Source organism: Carassius auratus, unplaced genomic scaffold (genome assembly GCF_003368295.1).
Source record: "Carassius auratus strain Wakin unplaced genomic scaffold, ASM336829v1 scaf_tig00214077, whole genome shotgun sequence".
Taxonomy (NCBI): domain Eukaryota; kingdom Metazoa; phylum Chordata; class Actinopteri; order Cypriniformes; family Cyprinidae; genus Carassius; species Carassius auratus.
In genome coordinates, this window is record NW_020527513.1 from 161,337 (window position 1) to 178,687 (window position 17,351).

At 36.6% G+C, this 17,351-nt stretch overlaps 3 protein-coding genes across 3 annotated transcripts; 1 reads left to right on the forward strand and 2 right to left on the reverse strand.

Annotated features, from left to right (window-relative positions):
• Positions 1-1,908: 1,908 nt before the first annotated feature.
• On the forward strand, positions 1,909-6,921 carry LOC113091136 (alpha-1A adrenergic receptor). The gene is made up of 2 exons (XM_026256584.1): positions 1,909-3,003; positions 6,178-6,921. The coding sequence occupies exons 1-2, from the start codon at positions 2,049-2,051 to the stop codon at positions 6,672-6,674; spliced, it is 1,452 nt and encodes a 483-aa protein (XP_026112369.1). The 5' UTR covers positions 1,909-2,048; the 3' UTR covers positions 6,675-6,921.
• A 133-nt stretch (positions 6,922-7,054) lies between these two features.
• LOC113091092 (eukaryotic translation initiation factor 4E-1A) lies at positions 7,055-10,628 on the reverse strand. Its single transcript, XM_026256522.1, has 8 exons — positions 10,525-10,628; positions 9,232-9,335; positions 9,010-9,105; positions 8,818-8,881; positions 8,622-8,735; positions 8,378-8,517; positions 7,889-8,018; positions 7,055-7,800 (listed from the first exon to the last, which is right to left on the reverse strand). Exons 1-7 carry the CDS (start codon positions 10,540-10,542, stop codon positions 7,904-7,906), a joined length of 651 nt encoding a protein of 216 aa, XP_026112307.1. The 5' UTR covers positions 10,543-10,628; the 3' UTR covers positions 7,055-7,800; positions 7,889-7,903.
• A 448-nt stretch (positions 10,629-11,076) lies between these two features.
• On the reverse strand, positions 11,077-15,975 carry LOC113091091 (alcohol dehydrogenase class-3-like). The gene is made up of 9 exons (XM_026256521.1): positions 15,900-15,975; positions 15,260-15,361; positions 13,615-13,756; positions 13,416-13,503; positions 12,645-12,864; positions 12,293-12,553; positions 11,903-12,038; positions 11,407-11,545; positions 11,077-11,292 (listed from the first exon to the last, which is right to left on the reverse strand). The coding sequence occupies exons 1-9, from the start codon at positions 15,915-15,917 to the stop codon at positions 11,268-11,270; spliced, it is 1,131 nt and encodes a 376-aa protein (XP_026112306.1). The 5' UTR covers positions 15,918-15,975; the 3' UTR covers positions 11,077-11,267.
• Positions 15,976-17,351: the final 1,376 nt, after the last annotated feature.

Below are 17,351 nucleotides of genomic sequence, written 5' to 3' on the forward strand. Positions count from 1 at the left end.
GTTTGATTAATAACCAGGGAGGTCAGGGGGTTGCAGTGTTCCCTTGCCAAACAAAACGTCTTCCAGGTGCGTGGACAACCAGAAATAACTCTATCTCAGTCTGTTCTCTGAAAAAAAGAGGTACTTTGCACAAGGATGATCCCTCATGGCAAGTTTTAAATGTACCTGATAGTGTCTGATTGCAGGCTTCAAGTATTCAAAAATATTCTCTAATCAGGACTTAGATGCTCCATGTACACTGAAACCTAATAAAAGCACTCTGACATAAAGAAGTTTTAAGACAAGTTTCCTGGAAAAAGATTAACCATCAGCATGGACTTTATTATGTTGTCAAAGAAGATTCTACACCTCTGACTATAATGAATCTGTATTAAAGGTCACGTTTTTCGTGTTTTTTTTTAAGCTTTGATTGTATTTACAGTGCAATATAACATGTGTTCATGTTTCCTGTGTAAAAAAAAAACAGTATATTTCACACACTTATCTGTATACCGCTGTTTTCACTGTCATAAAAATGGGCTGATGACTTCCTTGTTCTATGAAGTCCCTCCTTCAGAAATACGTAACAAGTTCTGATTATGCCAGCGTTTCCTTTGTTGTGATTCAACAGCAGCTTAGCGCACGTTACCCTCCTGAAAACGCGATTGGGCTAGTTTTGGACAAGTTTTGAGAAGCAAGTGGGCAGGATTTGTTTTGAAAACCTGGCAATCCTGATCTGAACGCACGTCCTGGAGATGTACTTATAATCATAGGAGCGTTTTTACTGACGAGATGCGCATGAAACAAACATGGACAAAACAAAGAGTCATTTTCCCAGCTAATGTCAGTTCATTGATGATTCAGTTATGTCACTATCCAGTTCAGCTCTCTTCCAATAGTACAATAAGTGACCCCAACTAAGCAAGTCAAAGGCGACAGTGCTACATCGAACCAAAACTCCCTCAGAAAAAATCTTGGAAGAAACCAGGGTCAGTCGAGGGGCAAGTTTTCCTCTGGCCAGACGAGCAACATTAAGGTTGTGGGACCAATTCACAGAGAATGCATGAGCTGATAAAATCTATGAGTTAAATGCAACAAAATTAAAAATAATATGCAGAATCAATATATATATATATATATATATATATATATATATATATATATATATATATATATATATATATATATATATATATATATATATATATATATATATATTTGTTTTTTTTGTTTTCTTTTTACAATACTGTATGACAAGAATGGGACATGAGAAAAGTTCTCTATTCCTGGCACACTTTGGGATTAAAACCTCATGTCTCCAACCCAATGAGCTCATCTTCAGACTCCACAGGAGATAATGAAGGCTTTGCATGAAACAAAATTGTGTAACAAAGGTCGCATGGTTATGTGGTTTTGTCTGGGCTCAAGTGTAAAGTATAAAGCTTTTAGATAAGTACAGAAAACAACCTGTGACATCACACTAGTTTATTGCTTAACAAAATGTTCTTGTATACTTGAATTTTCCTCGATGGCTTGAAAAAGCTGAAAAAAGGAGGCTTTAACCACATGGCCATTAAGCATTTCAGATGTAGGCTCTTGCAATAGATAATTACCAATGATATTGGAAGAAGGGCCTTTTTGGAGTGCAAATTTGTGAAACACTTGCAATTACTGAGAGAACGTTTTCTGGCCTTTTTTTTTTTTTTTTTTTTTTTTTTTTAACACCATTCTACACCAAGTTTCATTTTAATTTGTAGAAAACAAATATGGAAAAAAATATTTAAAGGTTAAAGATAATTCAAAACTCTCCAGCCTCCACTATAGTGTATTGTGTTTGCTTTTCAGCACTTTTACTCTGTTTAAAAAAGAAAGAATCAACATTTACTGAAGCAGGGATGGGCGGTATTAACGCCTTACCCCTGAGGCAGAGACTCTTGTTTCATTACATGAGTGCATCAGAATGACAAGGATGCTTATCAGTAACTCGTGCAACTTTCTAGACATTTTAATAGCAACCGGATTTAAGCAGCCAACCAACGTGTCAGCAATGGAGAACATTTTTCGCCAAAATGAACCAACAAAATGAAGATGAAGTCACACAGTCGTGGGGAAGCGGTTATTTGGATGTGCACGAAGGGTCACCGAAGTTTTCCAACTCTTCCGAGATAAATGGCACAGGACTCGAGCCACTCCACCTGTCCCGTGCCGTCCCGCTCGGCTTGGCTTTGGGGACTTTCATCATCTTCTCGGTGGCTGGAAACATCTTGGTGATTTTGTCAGTGGTGTGCAATAGGCACCTGCGATCTCCAACTAATTATTTCATCGTTAACCTCGCTATTGCCGACTTGCTCCTCAGCACAACTGTGTTACCCGTGTCAGCCACATTGGAAGTACTGGGTTACTGGGTGTTCGGGAGGATTTTCTGTGATGTTTGGGCAGCGGTCGATGTGCTATGTTGCACCGCATCCATCATGAGTCTGTGCGTAATCTCCATTGACCGTTATATCGGAGTGAGCCATCCGTTGCAATACCCCAACATCGTGACGGGGCGCAGAGCTTTGCTCGCCATGCTGGGGGTTTGGGTTCTGTCTTTGGTCATCTCCATCGGACCCCTGCTAGGATGGAAGGAGCCTCCGTCACCGGACCCCACGGTGTGCGCAATAACCGAGGAACCCTTTTATGCGCTCTTCTCATCGCTCGGCTCCTTTTATATTCCCTTAATTGTTATTCTATTTATGTACTGTCGTGTTTACGTAGTGGCTAAACGGACAACTAAGAGTTTGTTAGCCGGTGTAAAGACGGAAAGCATGAATGCAGGTGAAATAACGTTGAGGATTCACCGGGGTTCGCAGGTGCACGAGGACTCCGGCGCCGCAGGCAAAGGTCGCGCGCATCAAGGGAGGAACTCTCTGACGGTCAAACTTCAGAAGTTTTCCAGGGAAAAGAAAGCAGCTAAGACCTTAGGGGTTGTGGTTGGCATGTTTACGTTGTGCTGGTTGCCATTCTTCCTCACTTTACCAATTGGTAGGTCTTTCTTAAACACAGTTGCACAATTTGTTCCCCTTTCATGTTTGGGGTACGTTGTCACAAAGAGAGCTGCAATTAAATAGCATATTATGGAACTTTTTAAAGCATGTCTCTTAGCCTGATCATCTAAAAACCAACTGGCAGTTGACAGACAAGATCAGCAAAGAATAAGTAGGTTTTAACTTTGACTTTCTTTCTTTCTTACTTACTGAAAAACAATGGGAACAACAAGAAAGCAGGAAAACAATAATGAAAACAATAGGACATTTTTGAAGCCTATATACACAGATATTTCTATAGAACACACACAGCCAGGCTAACACACACACACACACACACAAACACACACATCATTATGTCAGTCTCACTATTAGGAAAATGCCCCAAAACACCTTTAAAACGGGCCAACAGATAGGCTAGTCCAGGCTTGGAGAGCAGCTAGCCAACTTATTGTATTATTTCAGTGTTAGTAGTGAGAATAATATTTTTTAGTTCAAATACTGACATTCTTAAAATTCTAAATTCTTAATGACATCCTGCCTTCCATTTATTTGCCCTTACACATCCTGATGCCTTATATATTGCATGTGCCAGTCAATATTTGTTCTCGTGCCATGACTTAGGATCTATGAAAGGTTAGCAAACAGCAATTAAGATGCAATCCTCACAAGGAGTTAATTTAATTACATTTAATGCTCAACAAATAATGATTCATCAGAATTGCTCTACTGATTCCATGTAATGATAGTTTGGTAAGATAAATAGAAAATTATAATAATTTAATTAAATTAAATTTTACTATAATAGGAACAACACAAAATACAAAACAACTAGGACTTTCCCATACCAACATAATTTAAAGTTAATAATAATAAAAATAGTAATATACAAAAAAAGTAAAGCAATAATAATAATAAATAATAACAATCAGGAAAATGTACTTAAATTACAGTGGAAGTATGCATTCTGTGTTATGTTATTCAGCTAGATTGTGCTGCCTGTACACTGACAGTGATTCATCCCATAAGCCTTCTGCAGCTGAACATTAGTGGTCAGTGGGAAGACCGCAGAGTAGGGGGTTAAGACAGAATAAATCTTTTTGCACTTTATTTCCTCCTCCCTCTCATGGGGTCCCAGTGTGGGGTCTGCCGTATCTGCCGTTTGGCTATCACAACAGGGAGTATGAGAACGAGGCCCTGGACCGCAGCCATTCAGACTCAAAGGCAGGTTATTATTAATTCATTAGCTTAGTCGTCATTCCTGTCCCAGACAGGGTTATCTCAGCAGGGCATGGTGCTTGGAAGTTCAGCTGGCCTGCTTCTTATTTAGGCAACTGTGGCTTTCTTTGGATTTTTGAAAACAAAAACTTAAGTGGAAAACAGTAGTGAGTTTACATTGAATTATCGTAGCTCCAAAGGTCATATTTACATGTTTCATGTTAACAAGTTTTAGACAATCTCAGTTTGGGTTACATGGAAACACTTTAAAACTTTGATTTTTTTTTATTATTTCAACTCAAATCAATATTTCATGTTTATTTATTTAACGAGTTCCAGAATTGTTCAGGAAGGCATAATAAACACTAAACTGCATAATTCATCATTGTCAGAGGCAAGCGATTTCCTGTGCTAGTTGCATGCCTTTAAAATCACTCCCACTAGCTTTCTTTTTAATATGGAAGGCCGTTTCCGCAACTGAATATTAATGAAAAATGTAATTGTGACTTGTTATTTCGCAATTCAAATTTAATTTTCTCTTGCACGTCTTGCAATTCAGATTTTATTTTTATTTTTTTTTTTTCTCGTGGCATAAGCATCCATATAATGAAAGAAAACAGCTATATTTATATAGATTTTTATATTTATTTAATAAATAATGTAGCTAATGTTTATGCAGTAAATAATGTAATATGACAATACAGCTTAAGAAGACCTGCTCATAATGTTGGCTGATTCATTGCTGAAGAAAAAAAAGAAAAAAAAAAGAGAAACAAATTACACAAGATATGCATGATATAAGTTATTTTACATAAATCATTGATATTTTTCTAAACATGTCATACTAGACAATGGACGAAAACCTAGTGAACCACTCGACTGCACATAACTTGGAAAAACAGGATGCAAGGTTGTGGACAGTATATCGCAAACTTATTTGCTTCCTCTTAGAAATCTATTGTTTCAGAACAGTTACATTCAAGAAAAAGCTCTTTGATAAGAGCAGAAATCAGAATATGAGACTATATTCTATTTAAGTGAGTGAACTGCTTTGGTGTTGCTTACATTAATTACAGGCTATTAATGTCTATGCATGACTTATTTTAAAATGTTAAAGCCTTTTAATATATCTTTGTCACTTAAAGACTCGTTTGGCCTTGTTTTTTTCAGCGAAGTCTCATGGTTCCCATGGTACTTTGAATGCAGTGGGTCACTGCACTAGGGCTGCAGCTTTGAGATGCCTCTGCTTTATACACAAAGGATCTCAGACTGAAGAAATTAATAGCACAGATCCACAACTTAATGAAAAAAATTTAATGAAAAAATATATATATATATATAAATAATAATAATATTTTTTTTTTCTAATTCCTAAATAAAATAAAAACAAATCAAGTATTTACATAAAATCTAAAACATTTATTAATTTAAAATTTTGTTTTTATGTTGACTTTGTTCTGTTTGTAAATGCTCTGCACATCTGGCATACGATGTATTTTTATTTTCATAGTTTTCACACCAATTTGCTATGGGCAGAAAATTTGATAAGTAAACGTTGCTGCCACCTGCTGGATGCTTAAGCAAATGACATATTTAAATGAAAAAAAGTTGTGCCGACAGGGGGCAGTCACAAACAATCACGAATTGAGACAGCAGGGGGCACACCAGTCATGTAGTAATGTTATATGAGTGAGAGAGAGAGAGAAGGAACCCCACGTGTTATGGTTGGTTCTGGGTCCCACAAAGCATCACAGAAAATATAACCTAAGGTTTCTCAGGAATAGACTTAATAGCTTAGACTTTCTCTAGATATGTCATTTTCAAATTCACAATTTTTGAATAAAAGTACTATGTAAATCAAGTTTATAATCTGAATAACTCATAACAGTCTTACGACTGATGTCAACATTAATGTATAATAAAACTTAACCTCACCGATGTACTCTCTTTGCAGTTGCATTCAATGTCAGCCTGCGGCCTCCTGAAACCATCTTCAAAATCATCTTCTGGCTTGGTTACTTAAACAGCTGCCTGAATCCCATCATCTATCCCTGCTACAGCCGGGAGTTCAAGCTAGCTTTCATCCGCATCCTGAAATGCAGATGTCACCGCAGGAGACGGCCAGGTTGGAGAGCGTACAGCTACCAGCGTGCGCACATCAACTCCTACTCACGGCAGGATTCAAAGGACTCTGTGAACTATGGTAGTTACCTTAATGGGAGCCAGAGAACCCTGTCCTCTGCCAGCCACAGCCCTAGTTATCATACCAAAGGCCTGTCGCATTTCCAGGAGGATGGACCCAGACATGCCCGGAGCAGGACACCCTCTGTGTTGTCAGAGAGTATTTTGGATCATCATCTTGAGCCTGTGGAGGAAGATCCAACTAATTCTGTAAGCAATCTGGATCAAGCTAGTATCACAAATTGGCCTCAAGGACAATTGAAAGAGTAGGAATGTCAAACTAGTGGCACAATTCTTTTATTTTGTTTAATCGTCTTAAGTATTTCTGTGGTCATGAATACAAAGAAATCATATTTCTTTTTAAACTATTTAAATCTAATATACAGTTTGGCATTAGTTGACAAGCACAGTGTGAAATACTTCTTTAACAAACGCAGCATTAAAGCAATTTTGTTGCACTTTTTCATTAATTGTATCTTTAAGATGATGTATACAGTAAACTTAAAAATTTGTTCTTGCAAAACTAGTTTTTTCATCATAGATTAACAAAGGACAAACAACTGAATTTTTGAGCAAAGGGAAACTAATACATTTAGCTAAAGGGATATAAGATAACTTACTGGAATAAGAAAATTCTCACATCTCAAGAATCTCAGAGCAGATTATTTATTTATCATCAACAGATGCATTTCAAAGGCTCTTCACTGGATATAGACAATGCACTGTACATTTTATTTACATTCATTTTCATACGCACCCATTTTCAAGAAAGGGGTCCTATAATTTTTTAGTAACAAAGAAGTCAGGCTACTCAATTAAACCCCTTAGGAAAAGGTGAGAACCGGCGATCAGTTTCCTCAATACTGCCTTGAACATTTCACATGAGGAATGTAAAACAAGACTGCAAAAATACACATTTATACAACAGTCTTTGATCAATAGTGTAATTGGAAATATCATGATCCGTTTACGGTCCAAATCACTCAAAACACTGAATCCAAAGAAGAAACTTAAATGTGTAAGTAAAAAATAAATAAATTACACTTAAGATTTAGTAACTTCAACCCAATATAAAAAAGGCAAACAGAATATGAAAGAAAAATATTCATAAATTGAACTGAATACACTTTTTACCTCCACCAGCAAAAGAGTAGTTTATAGTATATAGAGATTAAAAAAAAAAAAAAAAAAAGAACAGGGCTCTGTTTTTATACACTATACAGTTTTGTAAATACAACATTCCTCTGATTAAACCCCTCCATCTACAAATCTGATGGGCTTTAATATCCCCCACAGCACTGTGTGAAAGGTCAGATCCCAGGACAGTTTTGTTTTGCTCTGTCGGTCTCTTCTGAAGAAGATTTGAATTTGATACAGATTCAGTCTCTTGCAGCATCTGAAATGAGATTATAGCATGAACAATTTAAGAAAGGATATTTAATATCTAACGATATGAACATTTGAAAAGAACTATAAATGCTCACTGTTTAAAAGGCTCCTTAAACTACAAACTTATTCTTGGTGGTGGAACCACTTTTGGTGGCTGTGTCCGCATGTGACTGGTATCCAATGATGACTTTCGGAGGCACACCTAATCTTTCCTTATACACACGCCTGTGAATAGACAAAAAAAAAATATAATATATACATTTAAAGACAGAATCAAAAAGTAACATTCGATTTGGGTTTAAGGCTGCTCTATGCCTGCTGAAAATTCAGTGTGCAATGCTGCATAAAAGTAAAATAAAGTTGCACTGAAATGCAAGTAGCAGCAGATCTTTTCTTCTGTATTGTGATATACATCCAAGTGTAACAGATTAACAGTACAGAAAAGAAAAAAAAAAATGTTGGGCTGGAACTTCTATGCACAGGTTGTTAACTGGATTTTGAGATGTAGGTGTTGCACATAAAAATCGAGGCAGATGAATACAAGCTTGAAGGGGCAAGGTCTAAGTGAACTAAATGATTTTTACCCTATGTGTACTATAGCATCTTTGTTCTCATAGTCTGTTGTCCATATCGCTATTTTGTCTCCCTTTGTTCGGATGTTGACGACAGCTCCACAGACGTCGTCACTGTGGTCATCAAATGCTTCTCCCACAAGGCACAAAAGCTGGAAAACATAACATCTCAACCTTTATGATCCACAAACACACTATATATACACACATTTCACAGCTAATGCAGTTACACTACCTGGAGAGAGTATGGACTTACCGTCTCCAACCAGAAGCGGTCCAGGTCGGCTCTGCGCTGCTGTTTGGACAGGGTGATCAGCCAGCGGCCGCCCAGCTTGTTTCTCTCATCTTCCCACATGGGCTCAATACCATCCTGCTCCAGAAAGAGCGCACGGATCATTTGAGATGATTTCAAATTTACTGCCATAATGTTATAATGCAATATTGTGCCTTACCTTGAAGAGGGAGTAGTCACATCCTGACATTAAGTTACTTGATAACTGAATGTGATTGTATAACCTAGGGAATCAAAACCTCTGTTAGTGTCACAGTGTTGCTTACAACTCACTGTTGTCTGTTTATTTAATCAGTGGCTGGTGAATCTATCATGCTGTCTGTGCCGTTTCAATTCTCTCATTAATACTCACGCCCAGAAGTCTTCCACCGTGTCAAACTTTGAGATGAGACGAAGATTAGCTTGCCATGTTTTGCTTTTGTCATTTTTAAAGAACCAAAGAGCCCATCTGCCAAAAGAAATACCCATGATAACTCTTCCAGATAGATAGATAGATAGATATAGTTAAAAAAAATAATAATAATAATAATAATACATACACAAAACATGACATACGTGCCCTGGTTGGCTTTACCTGTTTTGCAAAGGATGTTTAATGTAATCTTCAAGACTCACTATCTCTTGCTTATTTTCATCATTTTTTTCTTCATCTGAATTTGTTGGATTTGTTGAAGTTTCCTACAGGGAAAGAACAGAACAATTTAAAAACATTTTAATCTTGTGTTTTGCAAGCTGAATGTGACATTATTTAACAGAAAATGCTATATGAGATATGCTATACTCACAATTTCTACTCAACAAAATATCTGTAGCTTGGCAGAACTACAAAAAATGTATATATACTGCACAAATGAAGATGGAGTTATCCAAATTAATTTACATGATTTTTCCAAGTCTATAAATTACACTTTAAAAATTAGGCATCCTCAAATTATTATATATTGTTTTGTCTTATTTTAAATCATTGAAAGTCAACTCGGAAGTTTCCTGGGGTCCCGCGGTGTCAGAGTAAAGGTTATAGATTGCCTTAGGACAAGACACGAAAAAATTAAAATCAATGTGCTATTACTTTTACCAATGAAACGCGATTTTAAATGTGTTTTGCCCATTCCAAAATATATCATCGTAACTATATAAAAACTATTATGGATCTATATTATGGAACTATTAGGGATCCTTATTTAAGTTTCTCAGAAAGCTGCACTTTCTGGAAGTGTACATAAAAGTTCTCTAAAAGGGTGTCTAAGGAAAGGAAACAACGATTATCTTTTTTTTTTTTTTTTTCAGTGATAAACAGGCATGTTTAGAAAGAAAAACAAATAATCTTACAACCAAACAAGTAACGTTAACTGTGTAAAATTCGACACACTGACTAAAAGTTCTCTACAAAACTTAACATTTCACGAAACTAAACACAATTCCACGCACATTTGTATCTTGACTAAAGATCAGATCTCTGATTTTGAGCTACATTAAGCGATGTGTCCATACAGAGACTAAAAACAATCACATCATTCATATTTTCAGTGACACATCAGCAAAACATCAATTCTAGATTACCATACAAGAACAGATACAGTATAACAAGATGTTCAACTTTCAAGGAAAACATCAAATACTCACAACACTCCTCTTAATTAAATAAACTAACTATTTAACACTTTTGCACAATCTCTTTTAAACGCATATGTGAGACAGGCAAACACGAGCTCATTTGACTGTCTGCTTTGAGAGATATCACTCCACAACAACATCGTTTAGGATTAGCTTTTAGAAAGCCCTGACACAAATAAACACATACTTAACATTAATAACTACGACTGTTGTCATCACATTAATAATTGTAAGATCACTTAAATTTACTAACCGGCTCAGCAGTCGCCATCTTCTACAAACATGAAGGGTCTTTCCGTGTGTGTGAAAACACCATTTGATTGGCCCAACTCAACCGAACACATGTGAGTCAATGAGTAGCACGCGTCCGGACAGCGACACCTAGAGGACACCGAGAGAACAGGACTCCCGCCGTACTGTCTATGGTAAAAAGCGGTTTCTGATTCATGAACACACTACTAACCTAGAAAAAACTCTTAAGTACTTTATTTATGCACATAAATATAAAAAAGGATAATTCTTCTTTTTTTTAACACTGTGTATTTTTACATTTTGTATAACTAAAAGTAGAAAGTAACAGAGAAAATATTATTTGAAAAACCTAATTTGAAAATGTTATACTATTTTACATTTTTAACATTATGTAATCAACTAGATTGTTTTGAACATGCTGATATTAATCAAATTATTTATCTGGTAAATGTTTATGGTTCTAAATGTTCAAGATTTATAACTTACAACAGAATATACCAAGCCACTAATCATGCAACATTTTGACTATGTATAACAATAAAAGCACAGAATGTTCTTTTTTATAATCAAATTTATTCATTGTGTAACTGGACCTCTACAGGCAAATAAACATTATCAGAACAACCTCTAACACAACAGTCAATACAGCAACTACTGAGACAAGGATGTTAATGATTAGCATGTTTGTTTCATGGCAGGACAAGGCAGAACTTGAGTTTGACTGAGTTTGTTTGAACTTGAGGCTCAGAGCTGCAGAACAGTTCGAATACTGTGGAAGACACACAAAAAGTTAGCATTTTGACAACAATTTGTTCACCATATTGCATACATATAATATTACAAATAACACCAGGTAAAAACAGCCATATTATAATGTATGCACCTCTTCCCAGCATGCATCAGGTCAAAAGCCTCATTGATCTGGGCAAAGGGCAACGTGTGAGTAACAAACTCATCCACCATCAGCTTCCTGTTCATGTAGTCATTCACTAGCTTAGGGACACTCTCCACACTCTTCCATCCTCAAAAACAAAAAAGAAGGTGTATTACCCGGCTATTTGTAAATGGTAACATAATATAATACCAATAATTCTATAATAATAATAATAATAATAATAATAATAATAATAATAATAATAATAATAATAATAGTGATAAATACACACACACACACACACACACACACACACACAAAAGCAATAATAAAATAAGATTATAAAAAAAATAAAAAAAAAATATAATACAATAAATTATAAATACTAAAAATGATATTTAATGGGGGAAAAATAATAATAATACAATGTAAACAAAACAATAAAAATTATTGTTTATTAGAAATACTTAATAATAAAAGTGAGAAAGAAAAAAAAAATACCCACCACCAAAAGCTGTGCCTTTCCATGTGCGCCCTGTGACCAGCTGAAAGGGGCGGGTGGAGATTTCTTGGCCTGCTCCTGCCACACCAATGATGACACTGGTTCCCCAGCCTTTGTGACAAGCTTCAAGAGCAGCTCTCTGAATTCAAACATGACAACAAGAAACATGTCATCAATAACGGTCATCCTGAACCTAAGCTGTATAAACAAATGTATTTGCACTTCACATTAGTAATAATAGTGTGCATTATTTTGGCTCTAATTTAGAGTTACCATGGAAGCAAATAAGCTGTGGAACAATGACGACTCCAAATAAGCAGTGCACAGCTGGGTGGCTGCATTAGCCAGTTTTTGTTCAAGCCTAACTAAACGGCAGATATTTCTGTAGCTCACCATAATGCCAACACTGCCAATGCATTCAAAGGAGTAGTCGACTCCTCCATCTGTCAGCTCCACCAACACTTCCTGAATGGGCTTGCTGTGGTCCTTGGGGTTCACAAACTCGGTGGCTCCAAACTTCTTGGCAATTTCAAACTTGTCTGGGTTGATGTCAATGCCAATGATCCTGGTGGCGCCGGCTGACTTGCAGCCCATTATGACTGCAAGCCCCACTGCTCCCAAACCGAACACAGCACATGTAGAGCCAGCCTCAACCTGCCAGGGTGAATACAAGTTCATGTGCCATTCTGAGGCAGCAGGAAATATTCAGATATAAAGAAATACTCATTAATTAAACAAAGCAGACCTTAGCAGTATTGATGGCAGCTCCATATCCAGTGGAGATGCCACAGCCCAGCAGACACACTTTGTCCAGGGGGGCATTTTCATCCACTTTGGCCAGAGAGATTTCAGACACCACGGTGTATTCTGAAAAGGTGCTGGTACCCATGAAGTGGAAAAGCTGCTTTCCTTTACAGGTGAACCTGGAGGTCTTATCAGGCATCAGACCCTGACCTTGGGTCACCCTAAAAAAATAAAATAAATACATTACAACTAAGTATCTACAAACCAAACTAGTTCAGTTAGTATTAACAATATAAGGCCTACGCTACCCTTCAAAGGTTTGGGGTTGGTCTCATACGCTTACCAAGGCTGCATTTATTTAATCAAAAATACATTAAAAACAGTAATATTTTGAAATATTAAAATAAATTTTTATTTTGTTTTTCTATTTTAAGATATTTTCAAAGTAATTTATTCCGGTGATGGCAAAGCTGAATTTTACTAAGTCATTACTCCAGTCTTCAGTGTAACATAATACTTTTAATACTTTTATACAGAAATCCTTTTAATTGACTTTAATAGATTTGGTGATCAAAAAAAAAAAAAAAAAAAAAAACTTTACATTTGAGTTCTTTACATTACTTAGTTTTTTTTTTAAGACTTCTGATTTTTTGTGATTTTTGCCATTTAATGTGTCATAATAAATGTATTATTTCTTGCTTAAAAAAAAGGAAAAAAAAATACCTCAACTTTTTAACAGTTGACATTATAATGACATTATTTTCATAATTACCTGATTTTCTGACAAAGGTTGGTTTTAGGATTTTTACAAAACTTGCATTCTCCGCATTGAGGTACATACAGCGGGATAACAGTATCACCTTCAAAAAAAAGTATAAGAGCTTCAAGATTTCTCCATAACACCAAAATGGCTCACATTTTACACACTGAATGTCATTCACGTGAGGGTAAATAGTCCATTTTGGACATGCCTGGTTTGAATTTGGTGACCCCTTCGCCAACACTCTCAACAGTGCCTGCCCCCTCGTGACCCAGGATGACAGGAAACAAGCCCTCAGGGCCACTCCCACTCAGAGTGGAAGCGTCAGTGTGACACACACCTGTAGCATGAACCTAAAACATACAATCACGAAGACTTCTCAGTTACAGATTTTGAACAGCTATGCATGTATTCATGACTTGATTGCTTAATTATTTTAAATAAAGAACACACACGCTCTTCTGCATAATCATGCTCAAGATAAGACTGCAGGGTCATTGAGAAATCTGTCACAGAACATGGTGTTTTGACAGAGTGCAGCTGCAAGCTGGTTTGTTACATCTTTAGTAGAGCCGGTGCAATTACAAAGTGAAATCTTAACTCTATCGGTTAAGAAAACATCTCAAAATCCTCTGGTAAGTCTGTTTAACATGTTAAAAACTAAGGTTTTATGGAGCACCAAAGTACTCTGTGTTATCTACAATTAATCCACATCAAAATTACCTATAGCTTTTGTCAAAAAGAACAATGTTCAGATTAAAGGGGGGGTGAAATTTTATTTCATGCATACTGAGTTTTTTACACTGTTAAAGAGTTGGATTCCCATGCTAAACATAAGTTTCAAAAATTAAGTTGTACGTTTGAAGGAGTATTTATGTTCCAAAAATACTCCTTCCGGTTTGTCACAAGTTTCGGAAAGTTTTTTTCGAGTATGGCTCTGTGTGACGTTAGATGGAGCGGAATTTCCTTATATGGGTCCTAAGGGCACGACTGCCAGAAGAGCGCGCGCTCCCGTATAGCAGAGCAGAGAGAGGCTGTGCACAGACAATCACTGATCAGAGAGAGAGCGTCGCGAAATGTCACAAAAGGAGTGTTTTTGGTTGCCAGGGCAAGACAACCCTGCACAGATTACCAAAGAAAAAACAGCATTAAGGGACCAGTGGATGGAGTTTATTTTTACAGAGCATCAACGGAGTTGTGCAAGTGTTTGTGTTTGTTCCCTGCATTTCGAAGATGCTTGTTTTACAAACAAGGCCCAGTTTGACGCCGGATTTGTGTATCGTTTATTTCTTAAGGATGATGCAATCTCAACGAAAAAGGGTCACGATCATGTGTTGGAACCGCAGGCGGTGAGTAAAACTGCTTAAAATATCTCTGCCTCCTTGTTAGTGCGTCCGCCTCCCATCGGAGACCCGGGTTCGAGCCCCGCTCTGAGCGAGTCGTTGCTGCTGCTGCTCTCGTTCAGTTTCAGCCTCGGGATCTGATTCTGGATCATAAATAAACGGCTGAATCTGACTGTTGGCCATGGTTTATTGTGGATGATGGTTTTTTCCTCAAGGTAATGTCAGAGCCGTTAAATATGTTTTTCAACGGCTCTGGGTAATGTCACAGCTTCCAAACGCTCTCAACGCAAAAGCCTACTGGCGCTCGTGATTCTTTAGCTCCGCCCACACGTCACGCCTCCAGTCGGTCGTGTTTTTCCGGGAAAAATCGGTACAGACTATCTTTCTCTTATGAATATAATAAAACTAAAGACTTTTTGGAGTTATGAAGGATGCAGTACTACTCTATAGTTACTCAAGATTAACAGGATATTGAGTGAAAACGAGCATTTCACCCCCCCTTTAATGGTTTACCTTCACTCGAACTTCATGGGCTTTAGGTGGAGCTACTTCCACCTCTTCCATGGAAAGAGGCTTACCAGCCTCCCAGGCCACTGCTGCCTTGCATTTGATCACCTGAGGATGAATTAAAAAGATTTCAGTTAATAAACACTCTTAAAAGAATGGTTTGGTAACTCCATTTCCCATAAAATGAAGTTTATGAAAGCCACTGCTCTGGATGATATTATGCAGGTGCAGTTTCGAGATGCAATTAGACTCACAAAAACAATGCAGTTCATGTACAGTATAGCAAAATCGGCCCTATATATGGCGAATCTCTATTTAATATGCTGTAATAAATCAATGCTGAAAGCTCGGTGAATGCAACAATAGATCAGACTAGCATGTTTCTGATCTTTTACGCATGCATTGTCATATATCTGGAAACAAAGGCAACGGAAAACAGGTCAAAGCATCACAAGGGATCTTTGTATAAGTTACCTATGCACAAGACAAGTGCTGCTACATATTTGAAACCGTTTTTGATTGAACGTCTTGACGATCGAGTTTTTTTCACAAATAGTGCAAAATTACGAACATAACGCAACCAAATGCACACTGTAAATACTTTACGCATTTCAAAAGGTGAGCGCAAATTTCGCTGCCAACTTACTTTCCCAGTTGTGGCCATACTTTTCTTCCACCAGGAGACGAAGGGAAAGAGGGGTGTGCCAAACTGAAGAACTCTTTCTTCAACCAATGAGAGACCAAGATATGGCAACGCTTGAGCAAAGTTCATTGTTTTTCTCAGCGCAAGCAGCGTTTTTACATTTTATTGATCTGTTGCTAAACGATTTATCTTTTGAATTACAAACAATGAAAGAAATAAAATAGCTGCTTTCCCTGCAATTAGAAATAGGGTGTCACAGCATTTCTGATGCCTGTACTTTAGTAAATATGTCATAAGTTAAATATGTCTGAAACGTTGCTACTTGTTTTTACAGTATATTTGGAAATCATATTCTATTTATCAGCAACTTAAAATATATATATATATATATATATATATATATATATTGTTATTTTAAACTATAGTCAGTGAAATAGCATTGGTTCTGCACTGAAGATCTGGAGAGAGAAAGAAAAAAAGATGTGGTCTTGTCCATCTGTTGATATTACATAGGGCTGCACAACTATCGCATTTCTAATCACGATTACAATTATGTATGCCACAATTACATAATCATTTAAAACAGCATTTAATTAAGTCCACTTATTGGATTTTGTAATTATGTATACAGTATATGCAAATATCCACTATTATCTATCCAACAATGAATTACATATTTTTTTACATTATAACTATTAGTATCTGTAGAGCTGACTTTACCATTTTGTCACTCTACATAATCTTGTTGTTCTAGTTCAACCGTCAGTGGATGCAAACCAACCAGTCAAGGTTATAGAGACACCTGCCCTCTTTGTACACAGGGATGTGGTAACTTAAAACATCAGACTTATTATTTAACCAAAAAAAAATAAAAAAATAAAAAATAAAAAATACTGCATAAAAATACACATATGGCACAAAATGAAGTAAAAGTGCAGCTGTACACGAGAGGCATTAATTAACATTCCAAATGCTGATTCAGGCTTCTCAATAGGAGTGTCCCAGCAGAAGAAAGGAAGGACAGATCCCATACTGTGAGACCTTCGTCATCTTCCACCTGCAAAGCAATGAAGATGTTTTATTTTATTAAAAAATACAGAATACAGATATAATATTCACATATAATACACTGCTATTCAATGTAGCCTTGGTTATGAGAGAATACTTTCAAAGACATTTTTAACAAATCTTACAGATCCCAACTTAAACATTAATGTATATTCAAAATGTATAATTATATTTGTGGATTTGTAAAGGCATAAAAGTGAGTGCATGATGGAATTTAAATTCTTGGATAAATTCTTCCATTAAACTGAATACAGCACATTCATCCAATTTCATCATTCTTTTCTGATGATTAACATCGCTAATTACATCCACGTCCACTCCCTCCACCTCTGCCTCCTCTGAATCCTCCACCATCTCCACTACCACCAAATCCTCCACATCCACTGC